Source organism: Agelaius tricolor, unplaced genomic scaffold (assembly GCF_023055355.1).
Source record: "Agelaius tricolor isolate 1412-34295 unplaced genomic scaffold, bAgeTri1.0.p SCAF_32, whole genome shotgun sequence".
Classification (NCBI taxonomy): domain Eukaryota; kingdom Metazoa; phylum Chordata; class Aves; order Passeriformes; family Icteridae; genus Agelaius; species Agelaius tricolor.
The window spans coordinates 6,875,996-6,893,596 of NW_027269292.1; the positions used below are offsets into that span (position 1 = coordinate 6,875,996).

General features: G+C 58.0%; 3 protein-coding genes across 4 annotated transcripts; 1 reads left to right on the top strand and 2 right to left on the bottom strand.

Moving 5' to 3' along the window:
- Positions 1–3: 3 nt before the first annotated feature.
- ANAPC11 (anaphase promoting complex subunit 11) lies at positions 4–923 on the top strand. Of its 2 annotated transcripts, none has more exons than XM_071451379.1 (2): positions 4–314; positions 407–923. In XM_071451379.1, the coding sequence occupies exons 1-2, from the start codon at positions 135–137 to the stop codon at positions 458–460; spliced, it is 234 nt and encodes a 77-aa protein (XP_071307480.1). In that variant the 5' UTR covers positions 4–134; the 3' UTR covers positions 461–923. The 2 variants fall into 2 exon arrangements, with proteins under 2 accessions (XP_071307480.1, XP_071307479.1); XM_071451378.1 differs by having other exon boundaries at positions 18–243; positions 315–923.
- A 638-nt stretch (positions 924–1,561) lies between these two features.
- PCYT2 (phosphate cytidylyltransferase 2, ethanolamine) lies at positions 1,562–12,115 on the bottom strand. Its single transcript, XM_071451543.1, has 13 exons — positions 11,980–12,115; positions 11,442–11,530; positions 10,515–10,676; positions 8,622–8,688; positions 8,059–8,143; positions 7,005–7,049; positions 5,630–5,768; positions 4,954–5,036; positions 4,717–4,794; positions 4,064–4,129; positions 3,798–3,863; positions 3,306–3,394; positions 1,562–2,659 (listed from the first exon to the last, which is right to left on the bottom strand). The coding sequence occupies exons 1-13, from the start codon at positions 12,066–12,068 to the stop codon at positions 2,569–2,571; spliced, it is 1,149 nt and encodes a 382-aa protein (XP_071307644.1). The 5' UTR covers positions 12,069–12,115; the 3' UTR covers positions 1,562–2,568.
- SIRT7 (sirtuin 7) lies at positions 12,105–16,183 on the bottom strand. Its single transcript, XM_071451542.1, has 10 exons — positions 16,018–16,183; positions 15,805–15,942; positions 15,263–15,367; positions 14,354–14,424; positions 14,196–14,268; positions 13,663–13,761; positions 12,958–13,194; positions 12,634–12,714; positions 12,402–12,508; positions 12,105–12,315 (listed from the first exon to the last, which is right to left on the bottom strand). Exons 1-10 carry the CDS (start codon positions 16,111–16,113, stop codon positions 12,105–12,107), a joined length of 1,218 nt encoding a protein of 405 aa, XP_071307643.1. The 5' UTR covers positions 16,114–16,183.
- Positions 16,184–17,601: the final 1,418 nt, after the last annotated feature.

Here is a 17,601-nt window from a genome sequence, read left to right on the forward strand (position 1 = left end):
TCCGGCCGCGCTGCGCCCGCGCCGGAAGCGGAAAGGGCGGGGCTGCGGAGCGGCGGGCGCGCGAAGCTCTGTGGGGCGGACGGCACTTCCGGCGGCACCGGGACCGGGATCAGGACCGGGATCAGGACCGGGACATGCGGGTGCGCGTTCGGAGCTGGCACGGAGTCGCGTCCTGGCTGTGGGTGGCCAACGACGAGAACTGCGGCATCTGCCGGATGGCGTTCAACGGCTGCTGCCCCGACTGTGAGTGCGGTACCGGCACCGGCACCGGGCGCTGCGCGCCGGGCGGGGCTGACGGTGTGTCCGTGCCGCAGGTAAGGTTCCCGGAGACGACTGCCCGTTGGTGTGGGGGCAGTGTTCGCACTGCTTCCACATGCACTGCATCCTCAAGTGGCTGAACTCGCAGCAGGTGCAGCAGCACTGCCCCATGTGCCGCCAGGAGTGGAAGTTCCGCGAGTGACGGCGGCACCGGGCACGGCCGTGACCCGCCCGGCCCGGCCAATAAACGTGCGACGCCAGTCCGTGTCCGTGTCTGTGTCCGGTGTCCCGCGCTCGGGTCGGTGCTCGGAGCGGGGCCGGGCAGTGACTCCGCCGGTCTCCCCGCGGGCTCCGCCGCCCCGGGGCGGGCGAGGCGGGACCCCCGCAAGGGCGCTGCTCGCCCTGTGCCGCCCCGCCGAGCCCCGTTCCTGCGGACGGCCCGGCCCCGCCGCTGCCCGCTGGGCAGGACCTCGGCGCCGCTCTCCGGCCCGTGCCGCTCGCCAGCTCCGACACCGGCGGCTCTGCCCAGCCCGGCCCGCTCCCCCGGGCTCCGCAGTGAGGACCGGGGCCGCCCCGGGGCCTGACTGCCCCGGTAACCCGGGGAGTGTGCGGGGCCTGAGCAGGGCCGGGGGCCCTGGGGTGACAATAAACGTGCTCGGGATGGCTCTGTCTTGTCTGTCCTTGCTGGAGAGGGGGGAGCCCACCCAGACCTGGGAGCTCAGGGCTGCTGAGCCCTCCAGCCCCTCCTGTGGGAGCTGCAGGGCACAGGGCAGGGCCAGCAGGGACAAGGGGCTCTTGTCCTGTGTGCCCCCAAAGGCCCTGCTCCCCCTCGTGCTGCAGGGGGCCTGGCACAGCCTCTGCCTGGCCCTGGGGCAGCTCTGGCGCAGGACACAGACTGGGGCAGTGGGGCGGCAGCTGTTCCCTGGCAGGGGCAGCCCTGGGTCACCCCCTGCTCACAGGGTGAGTCCAGAGCACAGCACCAGCCTGGCTGCAGTGCCCATCCCACTGCTGGTGCCAGCCCTGCCTGGCCCATGTGGGTACCGTGCTCGTTAGGAACAAAGCCAAGGAGTGTCCCCAGTCCCACCAGTGCCCCTGGCTGCAGCTCTGACACACACGGACCTGCCCTGCTGTGCCAGGCAGAGCCCAGGAAGGGCCAGCAGGGTGAGTGGTGGCTGCCCTGGGGCTGAGCAGCCCCTGTGCCATGGAGCCTCAGGGAGTGTGGGGCTCCCTCTCAAGACCAGGGCACGTGTGCCCTGTGCCCCCTTCTGCTACCTGGGCTCCAGCCCCAAAAACACCAATGCACAACTCTTCAACATTTTATTAATGATCAGCAACAAAAGTTTACAAGAGAGAGGACACCAGACACAGCCTGGCAGGACCATCTGGCACAGTGCAGTGAGCTGCTCAGGATACCCACCCCAGGATCCTGGAATGTAAGAGGCAGAAGGGGCTCACAGCTCAGGACCCATCTCGCAGCCTGCACCTCCCCTTGGAGGCAGCATGCTGCATGTCAGCCATCAGAAAACACCCCCAAACCTTCACCTGGCCAGGCCCTGCCCTCAGGTAATCCATCAGCACAAGGGGGGCCCTGAGCACTGTGCACACGAGGCACTGGGTCCTGCTGCCTTGCAGGGAGAGCCTTTGGGAAAAGGCCCAGGATCCCTGTGCCTCGGGAGAAATGCCTGGACCCAGCTCCAGCTGCCCCCTCAGCAGCTGCACCTGCAGCAAAGGAGTTGCCCAGGGCATCTCTGGGTGTGGGCAGGGGCAGGAGCTGAGCAGAGGTGGCACAGTGAACCCCAGCATCTCCTCTGGCAGGCAGCCCCTGGTTCCTGAGCCAGAGCTGCAGGAGGAAGCCCAGGAGCCCTGTCCTGGCCCCAGGCTGCTCTCAGTGCCTGTGCAGCCACCCAAGCCCTGCCCAGGGGCTGCTCTGCAATGCTGAGCCCAGGTAGGACAGCCCAGGCTGGCAGGGCAGGGGGCACGGGCAGCTCCTCCACTTCCCTCCTACTAAGAGCCAGAAATGGCAGAAGGTAAAAGCACATCAACATGTTAAAACATTAGTTATAATTAAAACCTTTTTGTTTTGTCAAATCTCCTCCTGGGAAAAGGGTCAGGGACTGATTAACGGAGATAAAACTAGGCAACGGAATCCCAACTCGTTATGTCTGCATAATTAGTGCAGGAGGAGCTAGGACAGCACATCCTGCGTGCCAGCAGGGCTGCCCCCTTCAGGGCTCCTTTCCTGCAGAGCAGCTGCTCTCCCAGAGGGTGAAGCTGCGGCTCTCTGTGGCTCACACGTGCCCACTCTGCAGCTTAGTGCTTCTCCTGCTCCAGCCTTCTCATGGCCTCCAGCACAGCCAGCTCTTTGGCTTCTTTCTTCTGGTTGCGAGCTTCAAACTCCAGCCTGCAAATACCACACAGTGCCCTAAGATTCTCCTTCACCCACGCTGCTTGTAGACAAAAGCACCTGGATCAGGGGAGCATTGCCTTCCGTGCTGCTCAGTTCTGAGAGCACTTCAGAAACCCCCCAGGACCCCCAGAGCCTCTCCCAGAGCTTCCCAAGGCTGCTGCCAGCCCTCTGCAGTCCTGCACTCCCACACTGGTCACACAGACATCCTTCTCCCTCTGTGGAAGAAGCTGCTATTCCACTCTTGGGCTGTCCTGGGTGATGTAACACCAAAATCAAATTTATCACTGATGTGAGCCAAGGTGCTGAAAGAAGGACTCAGGCCTAAAAAGACCAAAGCTCTGGAAGAAGCAACATGCCCTTTCCCCTGGGATACAGCAAAGGAAATTTATCATTAAAGGAGAAAACTAATAAATGTGCAGTACAGCACATTCTGACACAGCAGAGTTCAGCTGTTCCCTTCCCTGTACAGATTGATTGTGCAATCACATTACAGCCTGCCCAAGCCATGAAAGAGGAAGCCAAGTTTGCTGCTCTGTGCCTTCAGACAACACCTTCTCTCCCTGTTTGGTCCCATCCATCAGTCCCCAGACACTCTGGAGGGAACAGTACGTGACAAAACCAGGAGACAAGGAAATCCAACCTGTTCTTGATGATTCTTTGCACAATTAGATCTGTGGTGAGATTGCTGCCACTGTCCACCAGCTGGAAAATGCCACGTTGCTTTGGTTCCTGCAAACAGACACAGACAGGGCTGTGAAAAGACGTGGGGCCTGGGTGTGCAGCCCAGCTGAGCTGGGCCGTGGCAGGGTGACAGGCAGGATGCACAGTGATCTCAGAGGCACAGCAAACACTCGCTGAAAGCAAAGCTCCACATACACAGGAGCTGCCCAGCACAGAGAGCAGAGCACACAGGATTTCTCCCTCTACCATGAAGGCATCAGGAACGGGCAGAGCAAAGCAGTGCTTGGGAGAGGGGAGCTGCTGGGAATGATTTACTGACTGCTCCATGAAGCTGCCCTCAGGCGTGGATGAAAAGCTGCAAAAGCCTCCTCTGCAGTACCTCCTCAGTCCAGGAACACAACCAGAGCCAGGCTCCAGCTATCAAATGCTGACAAAGCAAGTGGCACTTTACCTCATATGGATCAGAACCGTCCTTGTCCGGCACCACCTCAGTCATCCCATGACAAACAAGCGTTACCTGAAGGAGGACACAAAAGTCACTGACAAGATCCAGAAGATGACAGGGACATTTCCTGCCACTACTCCCACTGAGCACAGCCTGGAGACCAGCAAGGCCACCCTCCTGCACAGCCTGGCAGTCCCTCCTTGCTCCCTGTGCTGTCCTGCACACTTCAGCTCCCCACACATCTCCATGTCCATCCGTCTGCAAGGACTCACCCTGAAGTGATCCAACAGATCAGCAGTGACAGCGTAGGGAGCTCCAATCACCACCTCTGAGACATACTGAAAAAGGAACCAGGTAGAGTCCAGATTTGGGAAAAAACCCATCAAACAAAAACCCAAAACCCAATCCCAAGCCAGAAGCCAGCTGCTTCTTAAAGAGACCCGAGCAGGTCACCTGGCTACAGTCAGAAGTTCAAATAGGGAACAGAGAAGTGGGTTCAGCACTAACTGCTTGTCACACAACAGCTTTTTGTTCCTCTACAGAATGTCCTTTCTGTGCCTATAGAGCAAATCCAAAAGTTAATTGCTCCAGGCACACATTTCTGGGGCTCCCCACGATTTTGTCCCAGGCTTTTTCTCCCCTGCTGCTTTCTCTAGTTTTCTAGTGGCACCTGTCTGACCACACAGCTCCCTCTGTGGCATCCAGCCCTGCCACTGCCAGCAGAGCAGCTGGATGGGGCACAGCTTGGATCAGCCAGGATGGCACAAGAGCCCAGCAGAGCCTCCCAAGAGGATCTGCACCTCTGGCAGCCTCAAGTGATCTTGTCTGTCTTCTCAGGGCACACCAAGGAGCTCGTGCAAGGTCCCTGAGCACAGGTGACCACCAGCAGGCTCTGGGCAGTTCAGAGTGCAGAGACACCACTCACCCTGCAGGCCAGGACGCTGAGGGTTCTCTCGTGGATGTTCATGATGGGATAGTTCTTCCCTTTGTAACGATTCACCTCCTAGGGCAAAGCACCAGGCAAGTCAGAGGGAGACAGAGCAACTCCCTTCCCTCCCCTCTCTCCCACAATGACATCCCTGTCCTGTCTCTGGGAGCACAGCCTGCCTGGTTCAGGGAACAGGCCCCAGCTGCTCTGCCCTGGGACAGGTTCTACACGGACCTGATCAAAATGCAGCCCAGCAATGATGTAGGGCTTCTCTGCCAACTGGTGAACCTTCTCCAGGAAATCCACATGGCCAACATCTGCAGATCTGTTTAAGGAATTGAAGCTCACGTGGAAAATAGAGGAAGGAAGACAGAAATAGAGTCACACAAAAATGACAGTGGGAGACAGGCATCCCTAGGATTTTATTCTTGCAGTACTTATTGCCTATTTCCAAGAACAGCTGCTGCCTGCCTCCTCAGGTTCCACTGGTTCTGGGCAAAAGCCAGAGACTTTTTCAGCTCCATCTTACATGGACTCAGCTTTGCCTCTCTCCAGAATTTCTGCTTGTCCCAGATGTTCTGGCACAAAGCCTCAAAGCCTGCCCCAGGAACAGCGTGTCCACTCCAGGTGCTGTGGCAGCCAGTCTGCACCACATCATTGGAGTGCTGAGAGTACCCATCTACCTGCCTTCCTGAAATCCAGCAGCCACAGATTGCTCCACACAGGAGCTACAGCCTCTTTCTCAGCATCCCGTGACTAAGACACCGCCAGGAAGAACTCGCTCCTGACTCCTCCCTCACGTGCAGCTACTGAAAAGGAAAAAGAACGAGGCAAATATGCAGTGTGGTGCCTCCCAACATGAGAACATCAGACAAAGAGCAGGGGTGCAGCCCTAGAGAGTCAAGGATACGGAACAGGTCGAAGGCTCCAGCCACGTAGATGATGGTGTCTCCTGGCTGAGGCTCCTTCCCTGATGCAAACTGGATGATCTTCTGGGATGTCTGCAGGAACTGTGAGACACCAGTCCAGGGACTGTGACCTTTGGGCCCCTGTGGAAACATACACCAGACACAGCTTCTTTTCAGGCTCTGGGAGGGGGTGTGGACAACACAGAGCACAGTGCTGGGCAATCTGCTCATCTGAATTTGCTGGCAACTGTAACTCCCAGCACCTTGGACTCTCTACATTCCTGGCATCAAGTGCTTAGACAGTTTCACAAAAGCCCTTTATGCCCTGTCTAAATCATCACCTCAGCAGACAGCTCAGGAGATGCCAAGAGGAAAGCTCAGGAAGGAGGAAGACAACAGGGCAGGTTTGAATTTCCATGAGAAGCAAGATGTGCTCGGGAAACAACACCGACCAAGCTATGCCCTGCCAGCCCCAGGGCACCTGCCTGGCCCTCAGCTCTGGGACAGAGCTCGGTCCCCACCACGTGGAAGCTCTGCAAACAGCCACAAGTCACCTGCTCTGCCACCCTAAGCTGCTCCATGGGACTTGGCAGGACACACACGCTGCAGCTGAGGCCAGAGCAGGCCCTGCAAAGGGCAGCACGCAGACAGCTCAGCTGTCAGGGTCACCCAGGGTACCCAGTGCCCTGATCCATCCTACCCAGATCCAAGCCCCAGGAAACAGCCATGCTAGAGCAATATGCCCCAAAACACCTACTCATAACCCCCAAAATAGTGGGGAACTAAGGAAGATTCAGACAGGTCAGCAAATCCCCTGTGAGTAAAAAAGACTTGCTCAAGCTGCTGGTGCAGCTCATTCAGCAGGGACAATCCAGCTGGAAATAAAGAGGGCTGGCTCCTTAGGAGCAGTGTGAGCCCCAGGCTGGACCTGGCAGCTGGAGCACTGAGTGGGCTGTGCTGCCATCGAGCTCTGCAGCAGTGTGGCCACACCTGCTGTGTCCACACCTCCCACACCTAACACAGCACCTGCAGAACAACAACAAGCACTGAGAGGAGCAGCCAGAGGCTGTCCCAGGCTGGAGCCACGGGCACTTGGGAAGTGTCAGGAAGGAATTTACAAGCAAGGAAGGAGCCCAGCAGAGGCTCAGAGGGCACAGCAGCCCTGTGGTCCCCCTCAAGGACAGCTCATGCTGCCCTGTGCCACACCTGCCCATCACACCCACTGCAGGCGCTGCCATGTGGGGACAGCAGACGTTCACTGAGACATTACTGCTACATGTGGGAGGACAAACAAGCCTGCAACAGGCCAGAAAGCACACTGGGAATCCTTCTCAGGCAGGACAACAACCAGACGTCCACGACCAGAACTCACATTACCTTCCCAAAGTTGTCAGTGTGCTTCCGATAGTCTAGGTCCTCATCCTGAAGGGAGATAAAGAGTCAAAATGTTTAAGCACTTGCACAGCTCATCCAACCAAGATATGCTTGTGTGTGGGAAGTGCTGGGAAGGCCAGGCTCAAACACACACCAGGGATCCGTGGCACTGAATGCTGCCAAACTGGTTAATACCTAACCAGAGTCCTGTCCCAGCATGAGTCAGAGGAAATGTGTCCTTATCTGATCCCAGCTTGGCACTGCCAGCAAAGGTGGCTCTTGCCCAACCTGCAGCCCCAAGAGTGCTGCACAGCTGCATCCTCCCTCAGCCCAGCAAGCCCCTGACAGGACAGCATCCCTTTTCCTGCCAAAGAGCCTCACAAGAGGCAGGCTCAGGTACCTGCAGCAGCCAGCAGCACCGCGCAGATCTCGCTGTCAACTCCTGTGCTACAGCTAAGCCAATTTAGCAGCTCAGCACACCAAAACATCTCCCTCTGTCCCTCAATTCACCTGTGGGTCACTTGTTTCTGCAGTTACCCAGGTGATTCTGTTCCCAGATTCCTTCACTACTCAGTAAATTCAACTCATTACCGGACATAAAACCACTGACTTTACTTTTCCCTGGTTAGGTTAGCTCCCAGCCAGAGAGAGCTGAGGAGACTCAAGAAAGGTCTGATTAGACTAGAGACAACAGAAGGCAGAAGCATGAAGCTCAGTGGAAAGGGAGAGGAGCTTCTAACTCTGGCAGCACCTGGCTGACAGATCAATGTGCCTGCACTGTGTTGTTTCACCCTGGGAGGAGTCATGGGCTTGCCTGCAGTTTCCCTAACGTTCCAAGGCCCACCCTGATCATGAGGCACCAGAGTGTGTCCCATCACAATGTGATCTCAGACACGCTGAAGCAAACATGAGCAGGTTGTTTTGCTGCCCCTGCCCGTTCTCCACGCAGGAGCCAGGCCCAGGAGCTCTACCCCTCCCTTCTGCTCCATGTGGGGCAGCAGAGGGAAGAGCTGTTCGTGCCCTGTGCCCCACCTCCTCCCAAAGTCCCCTGACTCACTATGTTGCTGTGGTGAGCCTTGGTCATGAGCAGCATGCGGCCAACAAGGTCGGTGGTGGACACGCCCTGGGTGCGTTTGCATTCCCTGCAGAGACAAGCAAAGGATGAGGCAGGAGCCGCAGGAGCAAAGGCTCTGCCCTCCCACCGCTGCCACAGGGCACCTCTGACACCTGATAAACCCAAACCAGGGGCTGTCCACCTTAGCCTTCCCTCTCAAGAGCAGCATTTATCTGCTGAGCCTCGGCATCATCCTCACGCCACAGCCACTGCTCGTGTGAACGCTTCCCTCACCCAGGCTGCCCACCAGAGCCAGCTCTCAGTGAGGCTTTAAAACCAGAGCCAGCCTCTGCCAGGAACCAGACACCCCATCGGGCAGGAATGTCTGCCCCCCTTCCCTGAAGCCAAAATGCTGGCACCAATTGAAGCTCTGACACACCTACAGCCAAATTCAGGTGTGACCTGAAGAATGGTATGTTTCATCTGACTTCCCTTCAAGGCACAAAGTCTAACCCTAACCCAGAAACTCTGCCCAAAACAAGATAAACAGGTAAGCAAGAGGTTACCTGTATCGCCCTGCTGTCTTTACTTCCTCATAGGTGTCCTTGCCGTCGATAGTTAAGGTGATGTCATCTGCAGAGAGAGAAAAGCCTCAGAACTGGACCCAAGCTCTCCTGCACAAAAGCAGCAGCTGTGCAGGTCCCACACGCCTACAACTCTGCAATCCAAATCCCTGTGCGTCCACAGGGGACATGTCCTGTGCCCCACAAAGATGTCAGGGGTTTTTAAGACTACTGTGTCTGTGGAGACAAGGATATTCCTGGACATTAACACCATCACCCATCTGGTGCACTGCTGGGTGCTGCAGCAGCAGGCACAGCTGATCATCGTCTGAATGACAATAAACAAGCACTATCTGTATCAATGTTAAAAATGAACCTTTTAGCTATTCTGGGACTGGTTTTAACCCTTGGCTCATGTTACAAGTTTTCAGTCAATGAAACAGTTAATCCAGTGGAAAGTTCTTCCTCTCACTGGCTGCACTCCCACAGTGACATCCAGGACCCTTCTACAGAGGCCATTCTGGCTCATCTCTGGCACATGGCTCCCAACTCCCCCTGCAGAAACACCTCTCACACTTTTGGTGATGGTGCAAAGCCTTCACAAGCAAAAGCTAAGCTGGTTTCCCTTTGCCAAAACAGCCAGAGGGCAGCCCTGAGTGTGCCCACACAGAGGGGTGCCTCAGTCCTGCTCAGCTCCCTAAATCCCCACAGCCTCCCCTCAGAGCACAGCCTGGTGTGCCAGGAGGGCACACACTGCCAGCACACACAGCGTCCTGCAGACATCCCAGGAGGGCACACACAGCCGGGCACACACTGCCAGCACAGCCAGGAGGGCACACACTGCAGGGCTGCTGTCACCACCTCAGGTAAGCTCAGCTATTTCCAAACTCTGCTTTTGCACAAACACAGCCTGGCCAAGCTGCTGGTGCAGGGTGTTGCTTGGAGAAGCACGGCATGATTGCGACAGGTCAGCAAGTGGCAGAGGGGACAAATCCAAGCAGCTGGAGCAGGGGCCATGAGCACTCGCTCCTGTGCTGCCATAACCCCTCAGCACCCCTGCAGGGATCACGTACACCAGACACGTTCAGGGCAGGCAATGAAGTTAATGAGGAATTTGATAACCACTCCATCCACGTGAAAAAAGAATATTTATCTTCTAAAGATTAAGGATTTATTTACACTTTGTGAAATACTTGGCTTATCAACAGCAGGTGGCTGGGATCAGATGAGAGATACATGAAATGAGTACAAAGACTACTCCTGGTCAAAGTAACAAAATTGCTTCAGAGGGGCAGGGAAGAAGGGCTGAGGCTTAATGAGCATTGGCAGCAGCCCAGGAAGAGACAGAGTCCCAGAGCAAGAACATTTCCTCAGAACACTGGTTCTCTTTAGCAACAGTACACCGAAAAGTGCTCACACTAAGAACTAGGTCTCTGGCCACACAGTCAGCTGAGCCACTGAACAGCTTATCAGCTGGATAAAGAGAGAAGCTTTTCAGATCTAACCTTGTCCCAGGATAAGTAGAAATAAACATGGTTGTACTTCTGCATGCTTTCCTTTTCAATAGTGTTTTTCACACTTAAGTTTTGTAAATGGCTTTCCCCCTTTGCACAAATTTCTGCTGGTGCTAAGGGCAACCTCGGGATAATTTTAAATGACACATTTCACCCTTGTAAGTTCAAATCAAGGGCCCTGGCCACTCTCGAGATTCTGAGCACACTGACAGGTTTCTCCAGACCACGAGACCAAAAGCAGCTGTGCTGCCCAGTGCAGGTGTTGAGAAGGCAGAGCTCTGCAGGTAGCCCTGCCCCTGCTGGTTTGCAGCAGGGCACCTGGAGCACACCTGGAGCCCCCAGGGGCCCAGGTTAGCACAGCCACTGCCCCATCACCACTCACCCCCATGCACGCAGAAGTCACAGCTGTACTTGTCCAGGGTCTCCAGCGTGGTGACATAAGGAGCTCCAGGAGCAATCTCATCCACCCACTTGATGGCCTGCACCATTTTGTACCTCTCCTCCTGTGTAAAGACGGGGGGACCCTTGTGCTTGGCAATCTCCTCTGGGGGAGAAACAAAATTCCAGTTAGAAGCATGTCCTGCAGCTACAGTGACTCTCAGTCACTGCCCCTCTCATTTCATGGCCAGGTGAACTTCACTGCAGGTTTATCCTCAGATTTGGATCAGTCTGTGGTAGCAAAGGAAGCTCCAGATAGATCAGAAAATATTTTGATTCAGTTGCATTTCCTAAACATTTAACAAGGGCCCTGGAATTCACTCAGAGGGCAAAAGGTCTCAGTGCTTCCCTGTACCCAGATACTTCTTCCTGAGGGGATGAGCTGGGCCTCCCAGCATCCCCCCAGGAGAAATTTCCCTCTTAAACAGTAACTTCATACTACACCTGGTTCATACTGGAAATTCTGCATCCACAAACCCGTTTAAAATACATCCTCACATGCCAGAACTTGTTTCTGACACTTAACTTCCAGTTGCCTTGAAAAGAGTTTTCTCCACAAGGTAATTTGTTTTGAAACATAAATTCTGCACCTCCTACCAGCAAAAGCAGACTGATTTTTGGCTGTTTCAACTGTTTTTATAGCACAGAAGGCAGATTAACCCTCAGAGCCTGCAAGACCTGACCCACCCAATCCTCAGTCCAAAAGTATGATGGGGTAACTCCACTCCCAGAGAAGGGACATCTTTCTCTTGAAGGTACTGATCCTGGAGCAGATGCGGGATGAAGCCTGACCCTGTCAGGAACTCTTGGGGCTAATACTGCTGGGCAATCTGAGGGGCTGCATGGGAGGAATCCTGGTAAAACCTCTTACCATCGGTGTGGACCCCAACGATCAGGTAATCGCCCATGGCCCGTGCCTGGCGCAGCTGGTTCGAGTGGCCGTAGTGCACCATGTCATAGCTGCAAAGAGAAGGGCCGGGTCAGCCGGGCAGCCCGGGACGCTCCCGGGCGAGCTGCGGGAGATCTGCCCCAGGTCCCTGCTGCCGGGCAGGGCTGTGCCGGTGCCCGGGGCCCGCAGCAGCGCTGCCGGTCACCGCGGAGAGCCCCCGGTGCTCCAGGGCCGCTCCCTCCGTGCACCTGCCCGGCAGGGCTGGCTGCAGCCCGGGGCAGCGGACCGGCCGCACCGGCGCCCGTTAAGCGGCCGAGCCCAGGGGCGCTCCCGGCCCCGGGCGGTTCGTGCCCAGCCCCGTTCGCCGCCGCTCGCTGAGCACGGAGAGCGCCGCTGAGCCGCGGGCCCGGCCCGTCCCGCCGCGCTGACAGAGGAGGCGGAGGCACCGGCGTAGCCAACACGGTTTATTTCCGCGGCGCCGCGACATCACCCGGCCCGCGCCCGCCCCGCTCACACTCACCATCCATCGCACCAGACGCGCACGGGCCGGTGGCCGCCGCCGCCCGCCGCGGCCCCGCCACCGCCGCCCGCCGCCCCGTTGCGCAGCATGGCCGCGCTGTCACCGGCGCCCGCCCCGCCCCGCGCTCAGCGGCTCTTCCTGCGCCGGCCGCCCTTGGCGCAGCCGCGGCCGAGCCACCCCCCGGGCCGCCCGACCGCCGCCTCCGCCCGCTCCCGGGGCTGCTCCTGCTCCCGGGGCTCCTCCCGCTCCCGGGGCTGCGCCACGGCTTTCCGCGAGTGCGTGCCCTCCTCGCCGGGGCGCAGCGGCTCGGCCAGCGCGAAGATCGGGTCCCGCGCCCTGCGGGAGGAAGGGAGAGAGGGCGGCGGTGGGCGCTGCAGCGGCCCCGGGCCGGGCTCCCGCCGCGCACGGCCCGCGCCGCTCACCGGTCGTAGCGCGGGATTTCCAGCCCCAGCTCCGCCATCAGCAGCCGCATCACGTCGTCGCAGCGGCCGTGCAGCTTCAGCGCGGCCAGGTCGTCCTTCGGGGTCCACTGCGAGCGAGAGCAGAACCGGCTGCAGGCGGCTCCCCGCGGCGGCAGCGGGGGCTCCGGGCCCCACACGTCCGCAGCCCCTCGGCTCACACCCGGCCAACCCAGCGCCGAGGGCTTTGTCTCACCTGCAGGTTCACAATATACAGCTTGGGCCGGCGTGTGGGGGGCTTGCTCATGCACCAGAGCCGCGGGTACTTTTTCAAAACCTGCCACAAAGCACAGAGGATCAGCACAGCCACAGGCACATGCAGCCGTGAACCGTATCAGCGAGAGGAAAAGGAATGTATTACCAGGAGGGGAAAGAGGGAGGAAGAGAGACTATCACAGATGTTGGGCGAATCCTGACACCAGAGTTTACAGTTGTCTGTTTGGGAGGAGACTGCTCAGCACCAAGGTGTATCACCAAGAGGGAATGCTGCTAACAATCTTCACCGAGTCTCTAAAGTTACCTTTAAGCTGGAACCCAGACAAAGAATCACATCTGCTTTGCTTGCAGCTTCTGTTGCTGCTTCCCAGTTCAGGGGCTGTCTCAATGTCCCCTTCTCCCCAAAGTGGACGATTGTATCTCTCAACTGTGCCCCACACTTGTGGCACATCCTGCCCGTGTGGTGCCTGTGCAGGGCCGTGCGCTCCGTCACATCAAACACTCGCACGTACTCTCTGTTGGGCGTGCAGGAAGTGCAGACCTGGTGCAGGAGGAAAGCAGAAACCCCGTCACACCATCAGCATCCCACCCATTCCAGGCCAGGAGCAAGCCTCTTTTCTTGGAAGAAAAGTATTTTTTGGGGACAACGCAGAAGTTGTAGACAGAAGCATCAGGGATCAGATGCTAACTTGGAAAACCTCAAGGTTTTTTTGAAAACCAGCCACAGGAGCCACGGGCAGCCTTTGGCTACACGCTGGGAGGGATTTCAGAGAAGGGCTGAGGAAGAGATGTCAGAATCAAAAGGTTCCATTATGTACAGAGGAAGAGCTACAGAGCTGTGTTTGGCACTTCCTAAGCAGTTCACCCCAAACCCAACGGTCTGAAGGCAGGAACTGCACACAGGCCAAGCCCTTGTACTGATTCCTTCTGAGCTAGTGGCAGATCAAGAGTTTACATTCTCTTTTTGTGAGGCCACTTAATGTTGATTTTTCCTGCTCTGGCCACTCACCTCTATGTACATGTTCCCGTGCAGCTCAGATATTGCAGCTCGGGGTAGCCCGCTCCGCAGGTGCAGCCCGTCACAGTTCTGAGACACCACGTGCTGCACCTTGAGGGGAACAAAACACTGAGCTCCTGCAAACCACACGGGGATCCCTCCAAGCACTGATGCACGTGTCCCAAATCGCACCAACAGGGCAGGACCCACAGGGGAAGAGCATGGTGAACAGACCTTTGTGAAAGCTAAATGGAAACCTCTTCCTGCTAAAATGAACATTTCTAGGCTGGCTGATTTGTGACCAGCTCCCCAGACCAGCCTCACCAGGAACAAATACAACATGTTAAAGAAAAGGCACCGGGGAAAACTGCCAGAGCCAGAGCCTGCAGCTCACTGAGGAAGGCTTGGACACATTTCCTTGGACACATGGATATGCAGCCACTTGAGCCAAAAATGCAGTCAGGCAATATTCTCTGACTATTCCCTGCTGGGTTTATCATTTTTAGGCAGAGGAACATGAGTGAGGTGAGGTAAAAATATCTTACCAGGTTGTGCTTGTGCAGGCAGGCAATGCTCATATGAGTGAGTGTGGGCTCTGCCTCACTCAGGTCTGCAGCCCTGACAAGAAGCAAGGGGGGAAAAAAAAGTTGGAATTGCCATTAACCTCTTCCAGTATCAGCTTTCTGGGAATTTGGCTCCTCACCTGATGGTCCTGCCCTTCTGTAGCAGTGTCCAAATGCCATTGGGGCCCCTGTAGTCTGGGATCGAAGCCGCCTGTCACAGAGAGAACAGCAGGGCTGCCGGGCGGGGTTGGCACAGCTCCTGTGCACAGACACAGCCAGCCCAGGACAGCCCCGGACAACCAGACACAGCCGGCCAACACAAAGTCCAGCCATCACTGCTTTTTCATTCACTCTGAGTTTTCCAGCATAGCTGTTCCCTGAACACAGGGAAACCTCCTCATCTGTTTTCTCTCTCTCTTCTACGTTTCAGCTCTCATTTTCACTTCTAGTGTCAGCTTTCTCCAATTTTATGATTATGGAATCCCTCCAGAACTCTTTTTCATCCTTGGTACTTCCCACTTTGCTACACAGAACTCCATTCTTGAGCCTTCTATTATTTTGCCTAGACTCTGTTCTGGCCCGTCACACTCAGCATCTCTGTGAACATGCAGGTGACACGAGCATCCAGCCCCCTGCCCTGAGTCACGCTCCATTTCAGCAGAGAAGGGAGTGACAGAGCTCACACAAAGGGGGAGGTGGCACATTAGAAGAGGTAGAACCAGACTGCTGCTTTGCTCTAGGCTACTGCCACAAAACAATTCTCAAAGTGCTGTTTATAAATCCCAATAATCCCCAGCTGTCTCTGCATGTCAGATAACACATATAGCATTGCTGAGCTAACTGGTGTGAGGTTTTACACCAAGTCCTCGAAGAGACTCGAGTGAAGTCAGAGCAGTGTCCTCTGGCTCAGGCTGTGCCTGAGCAATCCTGCAGCCACAGGATCTCCGGGGCAGCAGGAATGACCTGGGCTGCAGCCTGCAAACTGCAGGACTCGTCCCACAGGTGCTGTGCTGGCTCCAGAGCAGCCCTGCAGGGCCTGCCCCACGCACCGTGCTGATCCCAGCGCCCGTGTAGATGACGAGGTGCCTGGCGCTGCGCACGGCCGCCGCCAGCTCTGCCACCTTCCTGCTCAGCTCCTCGGGCTCATCACACACCTGCAAAACACACCCAGCAGGGTCAGCCGGCACCGCCGAGCACACGGAGCAGGGATCTCCCCAGAGCATGGGCTTGGGCCAGGCAGGAAAAGCAACACAAACACAGCATCAGCAGTGATTTCCAGATGAAAAGGACGTGGGCATTGTTCGTGGGAGGATCACGGCAAAAAACCTCCTGGAGACCGGTAGCTGCTGACCCAGCCTCTCGGGAGACCGGTCCGCACAGCCGCACGCGCCTGGAGCACGGCCGACCGGACACAAACACCGGCAGTGCCCAGAGGGCAGGCGCGCTGCCGGTACCGGGGCACGGTGGTTGTTCACCTGCTGCGGCTGCAGAGCTCGGCAGCAGCCAGCCCGGCGGCCTCCGCCGCGCCTCTCCGCGCCCGGGGCCGCTCCCCGCCATCCGCGGCACGGCTTCCCCGCTCCCCGCCGCCCACCTCCTCCTGCCGCCGCCGCAGCCGTTCGCGCCGCTTGCGACGCCGCTCCAGCTCCCTGACGATGTCCTCGCTCTCATTCAGCACCTGGCACTCCTCGGGGCTCCGCTCCGCCGGCGGCTTCCTCCAGATGCGGGACACCTGCCCGGTGCACACGCGTGGTCACGGCGGCCCGCAGCGGCGGGGTGGAGCGGGCCGGGCCGGGCCGTACCGTACCTGTCTCCGGCGGTCCCGCTGCTCCTCCTGCTGCAGGATCTCGGCGCGCGCCGCCGCTTTCCGCTCGGAGCGGCTCAGGCTGCCGCCCGCCGCCATGGCCCGGACCCGCCGCGCCGCCGCCGCACCGGGCTCGGCTCCGCCGCTTCCGCCTTCCGGCCGGAGCGCGCGCGCGCCGCTTCCGGCAGCGCCCCCCCGCCGCAGCGCCCCCTGGCGGCCCCCAAGGACGCGCAGGCGGCGGCTGTTGAAGCGCTTTATTGTCAGTACAAAGGCGGCCGACACTGTACAGAATAAATAACGGCAATAACTTAGCAATAAATACCGCCTGCACCGAGCCCGGAGCCCCCTGCGGGACCCCCTGTCCGCCAGCCCCGGCTCGGGCCGGGAGCGACCGCACACAATTCACAATACACAAATCCCGGGCGGGCCGGGGACGCTCCCGCGGGGCTGGGCAGGACCGACCCCTCCCCGACGGCCCGGAACGGCACCAGGAAAAGGAGAACGGGAACACGACACCCTTCACAGCAGAAAACCAAACGGACGAGCACCTCAGGAACAAGAACTGTCACACTCCAGAACACTATATACGAGAGAGAAGGCGGCGTGACGGCTCCGGCACGGGCACGGGCAGGGCACGGCAGCCCGGAGCCGGACCGGAGCGCTCGGACACTGCGGAGACACATCCCATCCATCACTGCTCCTACACTGCACTGGGAACAAAACCAAAGCACGGGCAAGCCACGCTCAGGGCACCGCGGCCTCGCTGACATCCAGCGCGACAAACGGAGCTTGTTTAGCACAGGGGCCCCCGCCAGCCACCCTCCAGGCACGGCTGCTCCTGCCCTTCCCGCGCTCCCTGAGCACACCTCGGGCCGTGGGAAGCAGGAGGAAGGACGGCTGGTCCTTGGGCACTGCTGCCAGCCCAGGCACAGCAGCGGCTGCCTCCGCAGGGGCTGCATGCTCCCTGACACCCAGCACCACCAAATCAAAGCTCTCCGCGGCTGCAGGGCTGCCCATCCTTGCCTGCTGTGTTTCCGGGGCTCTCCTCACACCAGAGGCTACAGCTGTGGAACCCAGACCCTGGCCAGCCCCATACACACCTGCCCACTCCGCTGGCCCAGATCAGGACTCAGCTGTGTCCCAAGGGCTCTGCCTGGTTCAGTCTCAGCCTGACTCTAAGAGGGACACGTTGGCAATGACACCCCAGGACAACTGGACGTCTCTGTGTTCTGTAAAATCTCACTTGTCCCAGCCACCACACACCCAGCTGGAAGACCAGAGCCTGCTGAGTGCTGTGCAGAGTGTGGGCTGTGGTGAATGGCTGGAAGTGGCACACCAGACACTTCAGAGAAGAGAAGAGGAAGTCCAGGGCCAGAAGGGGGACATGTGGAGGCAATGTTCTAACCTGCTCCTCCTTTGGGAAGTTTACTTGGAAAAGCATCCCAAACAACTCCCTAAACTCCCTATCAATCAGAGCAAAGCTGATCTCCTCCAGCAGGAAATCCCCACCAGCTACCTGCTCCTCTCCTGCCACACTGCAGCTGTTCTCAGGCCGCCCTGCCCCTCTGCTCAGGCGACAGCAGTATC